We start from the raw sequence: 14640 nt of genomic DNA on the forward strand, positions 1-14640 counted from the left end.
TAATCCTTAGGCACTTTGGTTTTCATCACAACCAACTAGATGAAACAGTGTGGCCTAGTGGAAAGAGGATGGGCCTCAGAGTCAGAGGACCTGGGTTTGAATCCTGGCTCTACCGCTTGCCTGCTGAGTGTGGCCTTGGGCAAGTTAACTTCTCTATATCTCAGTTTCCTCATCTGTGAAATAGAGCTTCAATATTTCTTCTCTCTTCTACTTAGACTGTGAACCCCATGAGGGGCAGGGACTGTGTCTGACCTGATTATCTTGTATTTACCCCCAGAGCTTAATACAGTCCTTAGCACATACTAAACACTTACATACTATTACTGTTGTTGTTACTATTATTATTATATGCTCCAGGCAGGCAGGTGATTTGACCCAGGAGGCTGGTTGCCTGCCCTGGGGTCTTACGGGAGTCTGGCTTCCTGCTTGCTTCCCTATTCTTGATGGTAGCTTGTTGTGGGCAGGGACCGTGTATTCTCACTCTGTTGTACTGCTGTCTCCCAAGTGCTTACTACAGTGCTCACTACAGTGCTCTGCCTACAACAAATGCTCAGTAGATACCACTGACCCATTTTCAGGAACCATGGTAGGTTTCAAGGGCCACATGCAGAAGGATCAGAGAAGTCGCTCAACTCCCACTCCGGACACATTGCCTCTTTCTTATCCCCTTGTCTGCTGAGGGCCCTTCAGAACTGCTGTGAACTGGGAAAGCAAAAGGGCTTGCAGGAGTCCTAGGGAAACTTCAAATCCCCCTGAGAAATACTGTCCAAGGAGCCCAAAGAAACCAGCCTTGTTAAGCCAGTCAAAGAGATGGGATTTGCTGTAAGTAAAATCGGACATCTTTTTCAATTCTAGCTTCAACTGCAGTCCCCTTTCCTTCCTGACAGTACTCTCTCCCAGCCCCACAATTCCAACACAAATTCCCAAGTCTCCAGATTCCATTTTCAAATACACCTGCTTTGAAAGGAAGGGGCTAAAAGGAGATGAGCCTGAAATGACTGCATTAGCATTCAGTTAAGATCACACAGGCTTGGATTTGTACTCTTTATTCACCCCTCCCCCAGCCCCAAAAGAGAGCACAGGAGAATATATCTGTAATTTATTTTAATGTCTGTCTCCCCCTCTAGACTATAAGCTCACTGAGGGCAGGGAATGTGTCTACCAAATCTGTTATAGTATACTCTCTCAAGCACTTAGTATGGTGTGCTACACATAGCAAGCACTCAATAAATACCACTGAGTGGATGGGTCAACCCCTAATATGCGACTATGTGGGCAAATCTTTGGATTGGCCCAGAAGCTCATCGATTGCCAACTTTAGCCAGGGGGGGCAGATGGGCCTGCACTGCAGACCAAGGACAACAACCATCCACTAATTCAAGGACAGCCCTTGAATATCAATCAATCAATCAATCATATTTACTGAGTGCGTACTGTATGCAGAGCACTGAACCAAGCGCTTAAGATGAGCTACAACTGGTCTTATCCTTGGTGCTCATAAAAATATTCCAATAGCTGTAAATAATTTTTTTTAATGGTTAAGTACTTACTGTGTGCCAGGCACAGTACTAAGTGCTGGGGTAATCAATCAGGTGCATTTCTTGAGTGCTTACTATGGGCAAAGCACTGTACTAAGCACTTGGAGAGTACAATATCACCATATAACAGATACAAGCTAAATCCAAGCTAGTCAGGTTGAACACAGTCCATGTCCCACATGGGGCTCACAGTATTAATCCCCATTTAGCAGATGAGGTAACTGAGATACAAAGAAGTGAAAGCTTTGGAGTTTTACTTGAAACATTTTTTAAATTTTTAACTGAGTGGAAGAAGTAAATAATTATGACCTCAGTGGCCCAACTGAGGCTCATCTTAACTGGCTATGCAGCTCACATACATGTACTGCATTCATTATTTCACTCTCCTTGATTTACTTTTTTATATGGTATGTGTTAAGTGCTTACTGCATGCCAGGTACTATACTAAGCACTGGGGTAGATACAAGTTAATCAGACTGGATACAGCCCCTTGTCCTACATAAGGTTCAGTCTCAATCCCCATTTTACAGATGAGGAAGCAGAGGCCCAGAGAAGTGAAGTGACTTGCCCACAGTCACACAACAGACAAGTGGTGGAGCCAGGATTAGAACCCAGGACCTTTAACTCCTAGGCCTGCTCTTTCTTATAGGCCAGTTGCTTCTCAATTTCCCCCTCACAACTAAGAACTAACTCTCTTGCTTCAAAATAACTTTATAAGATCCAACCTCAACTCCTCTCACAGTCCTATAAATTTAATCACAGAAAACACATCTCTAGACCCTATTCTGGGAAACCCCTGCTTTGGAAGGAACAGGCTAAAAGAAGATCATTTTGCATCCAGGTTATGCAGTCACCTCCGTCTCCTCTCACTAGCAGGCAGTTGTCTCCGAATCTACAAAGGCAGCTGTCACAGGCCAGTTAGGGGACTCCTAATTAACTGCATTAAGGAAACAGTTCAATGGTTTCCGACATTTAAATAACGGAAGATTCCCTGCTTCTTAAAAGGACAGTCACCAGGAGACATCCTTGTCTTTTCATTTACTGGGTCGCTCTCTGCCCCCAGGGGATTCTCATTTGAATGCGACTTACCAGATATGAGCTTGAGCTCTCCCAAGCAACCGTAGGCATCTACAGCTTTTCCATATTGTCCTTTAATTACTTCCTTCTCTTCCGGAGCTGAGGAAGAAGCACAACAGAAAAAGCACTTCCGTAAGTCTCTGGTTCGCTGTTCGTTCAGACTGCAGTGTGTTCTGTCTGGCTCTCCCTCAACCACCCCCTCCCAGCTCAGAACATAGCCCAGTTCGCAAAGACAAGGCGGGGAGGTTCTATGGCAGCAGCAGATTACAGAGGTGGGAAGGGAAATGCCATCGGAGGCCAGTGAGACTGCGAAGACGCCGATCTCCGACGGAAGAGGCCATATGGGGCCCATTTCTCTGTGTCTTTCTTCAAACACAGGGGCTCCCACCCCCACAGACTATGCGAACATGTTGAAGTGCAATTACATTCCATATGTTCATACAGCAGTGGGGAGGGATTCGTTATTAACTACTTCCCCAGTCCACGGGGAGGTCCTCCATGAACAGTATTGTGGGAGTGACTAAATCCTCGTCATTCCCTCTTCAGATCACCACTCCTCAGTATAGGGAGGTGGGCGTGGGGGAGGGGGGGGTACCCAAGGGCCTAGTGAATCGGGGAGGGAATGATGAGTTCCTGAGTCGCCCTCCATCCTGGGCTCAGTCAGTTCACTCCTGGATTCCTTTTTAGAGCTCCTGGCTGGGCCTCTTACCAAGCACTTTCCCTGAAGCCATAGCCAAAATTATACTTCATGAAAAAAGACCCACCGAATTCCTGGAAAAGGACCAACTGTGCAGTCATATATGCAAATGGGAACAGCCATTCCTGACTGTGCTCTGCCAAATCCTGATTAATCTGAAAAAAGGTCTCCGACACTCAAGTCATCCTCGTCAGCAGTGGCTGCTGCTTCTGCCCTCCTGGGCTTGCATGTGCCCAAGGGGCTTCATGGTATTGAACTCTGGGCAGCTTATGCGGTCTGCTACTATGATGTCCGGGTCTACCAGCCTGAGGGACATACAATATGAGTAAAAGATGCTATCCCATTCCTCGAAGAATTTATGATCTAAATATTGAGAGCAAAGCCATCTAGGCAATTTAGATGGAAGAAAAGAGCCCGTTGTCCTCCTGGCTGACCTCCCTGCTTCCTGTCTCTCCCTACTCCCGTCCATACTTCACTCTGCTGCCTGGATCATTGTTCTACAACACTGTGCAGTCCATGTTTCCTCACTCCTCAAGAAGCGCCACTGGTTGCCCATCCACCACTTCAAACAGAAACCCCTCACCACAGGCTTGAAAGAACTCAATCACCTTGCTCCCTCCTACCATTCCTCGCTGCTTTCCTGCTATAACCAGCCGAAACGCTTCACTCCTCTAATACCAACCTACTCACTGTACCTTGATCTCATCTATCTAGCCGCCAATCCTTTGTGCATGTCCTGTCTCTAGCCTGAAACTACTTCCCCATTCATATCCAACAGATGTTCATTCTCCTCACCTTCAGAGACATTAAAAACACACCTCCTCCAAGAGGTCTTCCCTGCGTCACCCCGGAACTTGGATTTGCACCCTTTATTCATCCCTTCCTTAGCCCTGTAGCACTTATGTGCATATCCATAACTCAATTTATTTATATTAATGTCCTTGTCCCCCTCCATGCTGTAAGCTCATTGTGGCCAGGGAGGCTGTCTACTAACCCTGTCATAGTTTAGTCTCCCAAGCGCTAAATACTGTGCTCTGCATATGGTAACTGATCAGTAAATGAGAGCAATGTAATGAACCAATGGCAGCTTCTTCTGCCCTACTGGATTGACAAGGACCATTCAGCTGCACAGCTGTTATAACATGCTGACTATTCAGAAGACTTGGGTTGTAATCCTGGCTCTGCCACTTGTCTGCTATGTAACTTTGGGCAAGTGACTTCACTTCTCTGTGCCTCAGTTCCCTCATCTGGAAAATGGGGATTAAAACTCTGACCCCCATGTGGGACATGGACTGTGACCAACCTGATTAGCTTGTATCTAGCTTAGCACTTAGTACGGAGCCTGGCACAAAGTAAAGTGCTTAACAAATAACATGAAAAAAACCCTAAAAACTATTCCCCATAAGCAGCACCAGTTCCATTCATCCATTCATTCAGTCGTATTTATTGAGTGCTTACTGTGTGCAGAGCACTGTACTAAGCGCTTGGGAAGTACAAGTTGGCAACATATAGAGACAGTCCCTACCCAACAACAGGCTCACAGGTTATAAGAAGCACATTAAACAGCAAACAAGTCTAGATCCAAGAACCAAATTATGGGAAACTGAACAATAGCAGGTGAGGCTCTCACCTTTTTTTTTTTTAATGGTATTTGTTAAGCACTTACAATGTGAGAAACAGCATGGCCTAGTGGACGGAGATGGGCCTGGGAATCAGAGGGACCTGGGTTCTAATGCTGGCTCCGCCACTTGTCTGTTGTGTGATCTTATTCATTCATTCAATCGTATTTATTGAGCGCTTACTGTGTGCAGAGCACTGAACTAAGCACTTAACACTGTACTAAGGAAGTCTTAGGCAAGCCACTTAATTTCTCTGTGCCTCAGTTAGCTCATCTGTAAAATAGGGATTAAAACTGTGAGCTCCATGTGGGACATGGACTGTCTCCCAAGTGATTAGCTTGTATCTATCCCAATGCTTAGTACAGTGTCTGGTGCTTAAAAAAATACTATAAACACATAAAAAAAATGTGCCTCTCCTGAAGCCTTAAAATGGACCAAATCTTATGGATCCAGCCACCAATCAAGAGCTCCAAACTACTGCAGCAACAAGTTGAGGCAAAAAAAACTCACTGAGACCACTGAATGAATTTTAAAAGTACAAGGTTAATGGTAAGTCAGTGGTCAGCAATGTTGTCCTGATGTCGTGGGGCAGGAGGGTCGCGGGGAGGGATAAAGGGGGTAGAGAGGGGCGGGAGGTCAGGGAAAGTAGGTTGAGGCATGAGGTAAACTCCCTGAGGGAAATCAGATATGAACATATCCAGGCGTGTGATGATGATGATGATGATGATGGTATTTATTAAGCACTTACTATGTGCCAAGCACTGTTCTAAGTGCTGGGGAAGATCAGGTTGTCCCACGTGGGGCTCACGGTCTTAATCCCCATTTTCCAGTTGAGGGAATTGAGGCACAGAGAAGTTAAGTGACTCGCCCAAGGTCACACAGCAGATGTACATACACACATGTATGTGTAAACACACACACACACACACACACACACACACACACAATCTTCATCTTCTAAAATGATGGTAAAATCCTCCCTACGTGTGCAAGAGTGGCTGAAAAGACCAATGTGTAACCAATACATTCTGCTGCCTTGATTGCACTTCAGGACACCTCCTTGCTCTGCTAATGCATTTGTCTCCTCCGGGGCCTGCCTGTTTTCCAGCCTGCCTCTTGACAATCGGATCTTTACGAAACCTTTGCTCAAGGACAACAGCATTTTCTCTTCATGGCCACAATAGCGTCCCAACAGTCTACTGCTATTTCACCCTGTTTGGGACTTGGCTTCACTGTGCCATTAAACGTTTATCCTGCCCTCCTCCCAAGGGCAGGGCAGGCCAATGACTGAAGTCAGTTCCTTGGGCAACCTGCAGTGCCTGCTCCTATGCTGTCCTGGGCTATCGCCTTCCAGAGGAGGACTTGAGAAGCAGGGCGTGAAGGAGTCATGGAAAGGCAACTCAGGCCTCCAAAGTGATTCCACTGAACCAAAGTCAGAGTAATAGTATTAAGTGCCTATATGCAAAGCACTGTACTAAGCACTGCAAAAAAGGAGAGATGGATGAGATATAGACAAGGTCTATATGTTGCCAACTTGTACTTCCCAAGCGCTTAGTACAGTGCTCTGCACACAGTAAGCGCTCAATAAATACGATTGATGATGATGATGATGGTATTTGTTAAGCGCTTATTATGTGCTCTGGGATAGTTACAAGGCAATCTGGTTGGACAGTCCCTGTCCCACATGGGGCTCAGCCTTAATCCCCATTTTACAGATGAGAGACCTGAGGTCCAGAGAAGTTGAGTGACTTGCCCAAGTCAGAGATCAGACAAGTGGTAGAGCCAGGATTAGAACCCAGGTCCTCCTGATTCCCAGGCCCATGATTTAGTCATTAGGCTGCGCTGCTTATCTTGAGCAACATCAAGACTAGGGAGAGAAATGTTTACTAGGTAAAGATGGCAAGGACATCTTATGATGACATTTACTCAGTCACCTCTCCCCCTCCTACCTTACCTCCCTGATTTCCTACTACAACCTGCCTGCACACTTTTGCTCCTCTTATGCCAACCTACACACTGTACCTCAATCTTGTCCATCTCACCACCAACCTCTTGCCCACGTCTTGCCTCTGGCCTGGAATGCTCTCCCTTTTCATATCTGACTGACGATCACTCTCCCCGCCTTCAAAACCTTATTAAAAGCATATCTCCGCCAAGAAACCTTCCCTGACTAAGCCCTCATTTCCTCTTCTCCCACTCTCTCTGCCCCACAGCACTAATATACATATCCATTATTTTATTTTGTTAGTATGTTTGGTTTTGTTCTCTGTCTTCCCCTTTTAGACTGTGAGCCCACTGTTGGGTAGGGACTGTATATGTTGCCAACTTGTACTTCCCAAGCGCTTAGTACAGTGCTCTGCACACAGTAAGCGCTCAATAAATACGATTGATTGATTCATAATTTATTTATTTATATTAATGTCTGTCTTTTCCTCTAGACTGTAAGCTCGATGTGAGCAGGGAATGGGTCTACCAACTCTGCTGTATTATAGTCTCCCAAGCACTCAGTACAGTGATCTGTGCCCAGTTAGCATTCAATAAATACAGTTGATAGGTGGTCCTTCATTATCAATAGTACATATTGGAGGCCCACTAAGTGCAGAACACTACACTAGGAGTTTGGGAGAATACAAAAGTTAGAAGTTACACGATCCCTACCCTCAAAGAACCCATATTATAGTGGAGGAGCTTTAAACACAGATAGGGGAATAATAGAGTATATAAAATATGAACAAAGTGCTACAGGGGCTGTGGGGCTAGACTGTAACATTCTTGAGGGCAAATATCAGATCTGCTTAACTCTACTGTACTCTCCCAAGCACCTAATAGAGTATTCTGCAAAGCCTAAGTACTCAATAAATACCACATGGATCAGATGGCACAGAAGGGCTGAAGTAGCAGTTGGGTGATATGAGGCCTTCCCAGTCTGAGCCCCCTCTTTCCTCTCCCCCTCCCCATCCTCCCCAACCTACCTCCTTGCCCTCCCCACAGCACCTGTATATGCATTTGTACAGATTTATTACTCTATTTCTTTTACTTGTACATATTTACTATTCTATTTATTTTGTTAATGATGTACATCTAGCTTTCCTTCTATTTATTCTGATGACTTGACACCTGTCCACATGTTTTGTTTTGCTGTCTGTCTCCCCCCTCTAGCCTGTGAGCCCGTTATTGAGTAGGGACCGTCTAAGTACAGTGCTCCGCACACAGTAAGTGCTCAATACAATTGAATGAATGAATGAAAGAGGTGGGAAAACTAGAGATTGCTTAGAGAAGGCCTCCAAGAGGAAATGGAGTCTCAGAAAGGCTTCGAGGATGGGGAGAGCTGGATTTGAAAGAAGAAAGAGTTCCAGGCAGCAGAGTGCCTTGGGAAAACCTGTTCACTACTTCCAAGTCCGGCAGCGTTCTCTACTGAGGCTGATTTTCCTCCTCCCCAGCCAGCTTTATACAAACCACAATTTTTCCAGCTCCTGAAATGGACAGCCCTGCCCTGAAGGCATTGCTCCTACAGACTCAGCTCAAGCAGAGAAGCAGCAAGGCCCAGAGGAAAGGGCACTGGCCTGGGAGTCCTGTGAACTGGGTTTTAATCCACTTGCCTGCTGAAGGGACATTGGACAAGGCACTTAACTTCTCTGTACCTGTTTCCTCATCTGTAAAACGGGATTAAATACTTTTTCTCCCTCCGTCTTAGACCACACTAAAATATCCCCTGCTCCTCCTTCTTAAACTATCCCATCTTTCCCAGCAGTATCTTGAGATGTCTCGCCTCCTCTCAAAATCTATCCCCTCCACCTTCACCACCAACCCCTTCCCTTGGGACCTTATCAAAACACTTTCCCCTTCCCTACCTCCTTCCCCAACTGCCATCTTCAATTGATGACTCTCCAATATCTGTTTTCCCACTGCTTTAAAACACGCTCATGGAATCCCTAACCTTATTAAACCCTCCCCTGACCTCTTGGCTTCCTCCAGTTAATTACTCCAGCTCCTTCCTACCATTCTTCTCCAACTCCTTGGGTGAGGTGTCTATACCCGCTGCCTCAAATTCCTCTCCTCCAATTCTCTCCTTGACCCCCTCCAATCTGGCTTCCATCCCCTTCACTCCACAGAAACCTGCTTAACTCTAATGTACTCTCCCAAGCACCTGAGGGTTCTGCAAAGCCTAAGTGCTCAATAAATACCACATGGATCAGATGGCACAGAAGGGCTTCCATCCCCTTCACTCCACAGAAACCACACTCTCAAAGGACACTAATTGATCTCCTTTTTGCGAATCTACCAACCTCTACTCCATTCTAATCCTCTTCGACACTGATGACTCCCTTCTCCTGGAAACATTACTGAACCTGGGAAGCAATGTGGCCCAGTGGACCCGGACCACTGGAACATGGAGCAGTGGAACATGGACCTGGGAGTCCTGGAACATTAGACTTGGGTTCTAATCCTGGCTCCATAAGCTCCAAAACTTGCCTGCTGTGAGACCTTGAGCAAGTCACTTAACTTCTCTGTCCCTCAGTTTCCTCAAAATGGGGATTCAATACCTATTCTCCCTCCTACTTAGACTGTGAGCCCCATGTGGGACAGGAACTATGTTCAACCTGATCCACTTGTATCTACCCCAATGTTTAAAACAGTGCTTGGCACATAGCACTTAACAAGTACCATAATTTGTATCTATCCCAGTTCTCATAATAAGTGCTTAACTAATACCACTGAAGGACCAAAACAAAACAAATAAACCTTGGCTTCACTGACACTATCCTTTCCTGGTTCTCCTCCTACCTCTCTAGCTGCTCAATCCAGTCTCTTTTGCAGATTCCTCCTCTGCCTTCCCCCTCCTATGGGAACCTCTCAAAGGTTAGTTCTGGGTCCCCTTCTATTTGCCATATACCTCCATTTCCTTGGAGAACTTATTTGTCCCACAGCTTCAACTACCTTCTCTATGCGGGTGATTTCCAAATCCAGCATTCTAGCCCTGATCTTTCTCCTCCTCTGCTGTCTCATATTTCCTCCTGCCTTAAGGACATTTCTACTTGGATGTCCTGCCAACCCCTCAATCTTAGTATGTCCAAAACAGAACTCCTCATAGTCCCACCCAAAGCCTGTCCTTCCCCATCACTATAGACAGTAACATCATCCTCCCTGTCTCACAAGACCCTAGCCTTGGTCTTATTCTCAACTCTTTTCTTGTCTTAGGATGTCGAGTCGTTTCCAACCCATAGGGACACTACAGACATATCTCTCCCAGAAAGCCCCACTCTCCATCTGCGTTCGTTCTGGTAGTATATCCATAGTGTTTTCTTGGTAAAAATATGGAAGTGGTTTACCATTGCCGCTTTCAGTGCAGTAAACTCTAGTCTCCGCCCTCAACTCTCTCTCATGTGCTGCTGCCCAGCATGGGTGAGTTTTGACTTGTAGCAGATTGCCTTCCACTCACTAGCCACTGCCCAGCTAGGAATGGAATGGGTAGGCCTCTGCTTGACTCTCCCTCCCACAGCCAAGACAGTAGAGTATTGGAAACTCTCCAGGTGCTATCCTGAGAGGGTATCCTCAACTCACCTCTCAAATATTCAATCTATCACCAAATCCTGTCAGTTCAACCTTCACATCACCAAAATCCACCTTTCCTCTACATCCAAGTGGCTATCAAGCTGATGCAAGCACTTATCCTAATCCACTGACAACTACATTAGCTTCCTTGCTGACCTCCCTGCTTTTCTCTCCCCACTCCAATCCAGATTTCACTCTGCTTCCCAGATCATTTTTCTAAAAAAAAACTTTGGCCCATGTTTCCCCACTCCTCAGTGGTTGCCCATCCACCTTCAAAGCCTTATTAAAATGCCACCTCCTCCAAGAAGCCTTCCTTGTTTAAACCCTCTTTTCCCCTACTCCTTCTCCTTTCTGTGTCATCTAAGCATTTGGATCTATACCCCTTAAACACTTGATAGTCATCCCCCCCTCAGCCGTTACGAAATATCCATAATTTATTTTAATGTCTGCCTCCTGCTCTAGACTATCAGCTTCTAGTGGGCAGGGAATGTCTACCACCTCTGTTGTAGTTTACTCACTCAAGTACTTAGTATAGCAAACAGTAAGTGCTCAACAAATATGATTAATTGAGTAGACCACGAGCCCCATGTGGGACAGGGGCTAGGTCTGATCTGATTATATTGGGTCTACCTTGGTGTTTAGTACAGTGCTTGGCACATAGTAAGTGCTTTAAAAATACCACAGTGATTATTATGCAAGGAAGGGGACACGCTTCCTACCCCAGGAACTATTCCAGGTAAATCAGAAGAATAAATCTGAATTCATCTCCTTCCATGACTACTGGCCATTCCCAGGTTACATTGTAACAAGGTGAAACAGCCAGAAGTTCACTGCGGAAAATGGCCAAAATTCATTTTTCTTAATCCACAACAGGGTACGTAACTGACGGAATGTTAAGGCAATTAGGTCACCTGGATGAGCAAAAACAGATGTTTATCCAGCTGAAATGTGAATGGGAAAAGCCTGATTCAGCAACCTTCCCCACCACAAGGCCCAGATGGGGTGAAGACACATTTCCTGCTTTGCATTCAGGAAAACCAGAATGTTTCAGGACACTTTTCCCTCAGGTCTACTGAACGTCTGCTCCACTCCTAAAAAAAAAATTCACCCAGATCTCTTGTTTTCACTCCTCCTTTTGGCTACAGTGCTGTTAAGCTTGTTTTAGGCCAGAATTTTGCAAATTCTGTTGTACTCTCCCAAGTGCTTAGTACAGAGCTCTGCACATAGTAACCACTCAAAAAATACAACTGATTGCCTTGGGAATCAGGGAACTTTTTAATGGTATTTGTTAAGTGCTCACTATGCATCAAGCACTGGTCTAAGTACTGGGGTAAATACAAATTTATCAGGGTTGACACAGTCCCTGTCCCTCATGGGACTCACCATCGACCCCCGGCCCACGTCCTCCCCCTGGCCCGGAATGCCCTCCCTCCGCACATCTGCCAAGTTAGCTCTCTTCCTCCCTTCAAAGCCCTACTGAGAGCTCACCTCCTCCATGAGGCCTTCCCAGACTGAGCCCCCTCCTTCCTCTCCCCCTCCCCATCACCCCCGCCCTACCTCCTTCCCCTCCCCACAGCACTTGTATATATGTTTGTACAGATTTATTACTCTATTTTACTTGTACATATTTGCTATTCTATTTATTGTATTTTGTTAATATGTTTTGTTTTGTGGTCTGTCTCCCCCTTCTAGACTGTGAGCCCGCTGTTGGGTAGGGACCGTCTCTATATGTTGCCAACTAGTACTTCCCAAGTGCTTAGTACAGTGCTATGCACACAGTAAGTGCTCAATAAATATGATTGAATGAATTGAATGAATGAATGAATGAATAAGTTGGAGGGGGCACAGGTATTGAATCCCCATTTTCCACATGAGGGTACTGAGACCCAGAAAAGTGAAGTGACTTGCCCAAGGTCACAAAGCAAGTAATTGACAGAGTCAGGATAAGAACCAAAGTCCTCTGACTTACAGGCCCATGCTCTTTCCACTAAGCGCTTGGGAGAGTACAATACAACAGAGTTGGTAAAACTGTTCCCTGTCCACAATAAGCTTAGTCTAGTGGGAGAGATAAACGTTAGTATAAATATGTGCACAGGCTTGGCCTTCTCTGGGGGTCCCACCTTGAACCATCCCTGCAAAAAAGCCCACAGCTCTAGACTGATGAAAAAGCAGAGACTCCACCAAGATTGTCCTGCCTGGCAGATCCTAGCCCCGCCAATACTGACCCTGTTCAGGACAAAGACCACATCTTCCTGTAATTTATTTTAATGTTGGTATCCCCAGCTAGAATGTAAGCTTCTTGAGGGCAGGGATTGTGCCTAACTACTGCACTCTCCCAAGAGTTTCATAACAGTGCTCTCCATAGAATATGCTCTCAATAAATACTATTGATTTATGTATATTCTCCCTAGCACTCAGTATAGTGTGCTCAGCATCTAGTACAAGCGTAATACCATGATCAGAAACAATGCAGCTAGGTAGACTGCATTCAAAGTTGGCTCGGGACACCCCATTCCATTTGCTATAGGCAGTGTGGTCTAGTGGATAAATCATGGGCCTGGAAGTCAGAAGGATCTGGGTTCTAATCCTGGCTGCCCCACTTGTCTGCTGTGTGACCTTGGGCAAGTCACTTCACTTCTCTGGGCCTCAGTTCCCTCATCTGTAAAATGGGAATTAAGACTGTGTGCCCCATGTAGGACCTGGACTGTATCCAATCTGATTAGCCTGATTCTACCCCAGCACTTAGTACAGTGCCAGGCACCCAATAAGCACTTAACAAATATCGTAAAAAAGGAATTGTTGATTTAAAGTCATGTGGCTTTCAGTCATAAAGTAGTAACAGTATTTGATTAAGTTTTTACTGTGTGCAGAGCACTATACTGAGCGCTAGTACTGTAATAAGCACTGAAAGTCAAAGCAGAAAATGGTTCGATCACTGCCTCAGTTGAAGGTAAGCAACATTCTCATTGGGTGGGGCAGTCGTTATTTTCAACACTGTATCCATGCAGTGCCAACAGCCCCTGAACATTTCTATCAGGATACACTGAGATTGTATCGCTCAATACCATTAGCCAAAAAGGCCCACTTACTGTAGAATAGAGTTTAGCCCTCACAGGAAGAAAACCAGGAAAGCCATTAGTTTGGGAACTCAATTAGGTCCTTCCCATCCTTTCTACCTACACCACCCCAATGATACTTCACAATAATTCCTGGGTGCTATGTGGTTTAAAACTAATTAAAATGTGTACTTGATTTATTGAGGTTATTTAAAAGCTTTGTGGCCGTGGGAAAGTCACTTCACTTATCCATGCCTCAGTCACCTCAACTTTAAGATAGGGTTTTAAACTGTGAGCTCCACGTGGGACAGGGACTGTGTCCAACCTGATTACTTTGTATCTACACCAGTGCTTAGAACAATGCTTGGCACCATAAGCGCTTAACAAATACCATATTATTATTATTATAACTCAGCATGTATACATGTGTACAGTGCCCCCCAACCTCACCAGCCTTCAACCCCCTTGTTCATACCCGCCCACTCTCTGACCTAGAACTCCCTTTGCCCATTCATTTGACAGACCATCACTCTCCCCAGCTGAAATCGGATCTCCTCCAGGAAGCCTTCTCTGACTAAGCTCTCTTCTCCCAGCTTGTTTTTCCTCCTAGGGCTTCACCCATACAGTTACTCCCAACCCTAAGAAATTTTGATATTTACCCCACTCACAAGCACTTTTGATATCCATCACACTCCCACAGTACTTATGTACATATTCTTGCTTCCCTAAGTGTAGTATACTTTAACTGTTTCCTCCATTGGACTTATAAGCTCCCTGAGGGCAAGGGTCATGTCTACCAACTGTGTGTACTCTCCCAAGTGCTTAGTACAGTCCTCTGCACAAAGTAAAATGCTAAATAAATACCACCAATTAATTCAGGGAATGTCTTTTGCCTAGCAAAGATATTTCCATTTATTCTTAAAGGGAAATTACATTCACCTAGTCATATTTTTCAAGAATATAATTGATATAAGTAAGGAGTGGCCACATTTCCCTCCTCCAAACTTTCAGGCATCTTAGGGTTTCCTCCCCACATTCCTCTCCTGCCCAACCTTCTTGGTCGCGGCAGGAAAAAGCAGAGCAGCTAATTCCAAGCGGCC

General features: G+C 45.4%; 1 protein-coding gene and 1 non-coding gene across 2 annotated transcripts in view; both read right to left on the reverse strand.

The window, feature by feature from the left end:
* The window catches only part of SYNJ2 (synaptojanin 2), a 151818-nt gene that overhangs the window by 122171 nt on the left and 15007 nt on the right, over positions 1–14640 (reverse strand). Inside the window, 1 exon segment of the mRNA XM_038767874.1 lies at positions 2628–2714. Coding sequence (XP_038623802.1) covers positions 2628–2714 — 87 coding nt within the window.
* Positions 10345–10480, reverse strand: LOC119924583. The gene has a single exon (XR_005449288.1). It is a non-coding gene; the product is annotated as a small nucleolar RNA SNORA7 (small nucleolar RNA).

Source organism: Tachyglossus aculeatus, chromosome 2, assembly GCF_015852505.1.
Source record: "Tachyglossus aculeatus isolate mTacAcu1 chromosome 2, mTacAcu1.pri, whole genome shotgun sequence".
NCBI lineage: Eukaryota > Metazoa > Chordata > Mammalia > Monotremata > Tachyglossidae > Tachyglossus > Tachyglossus aculeatus.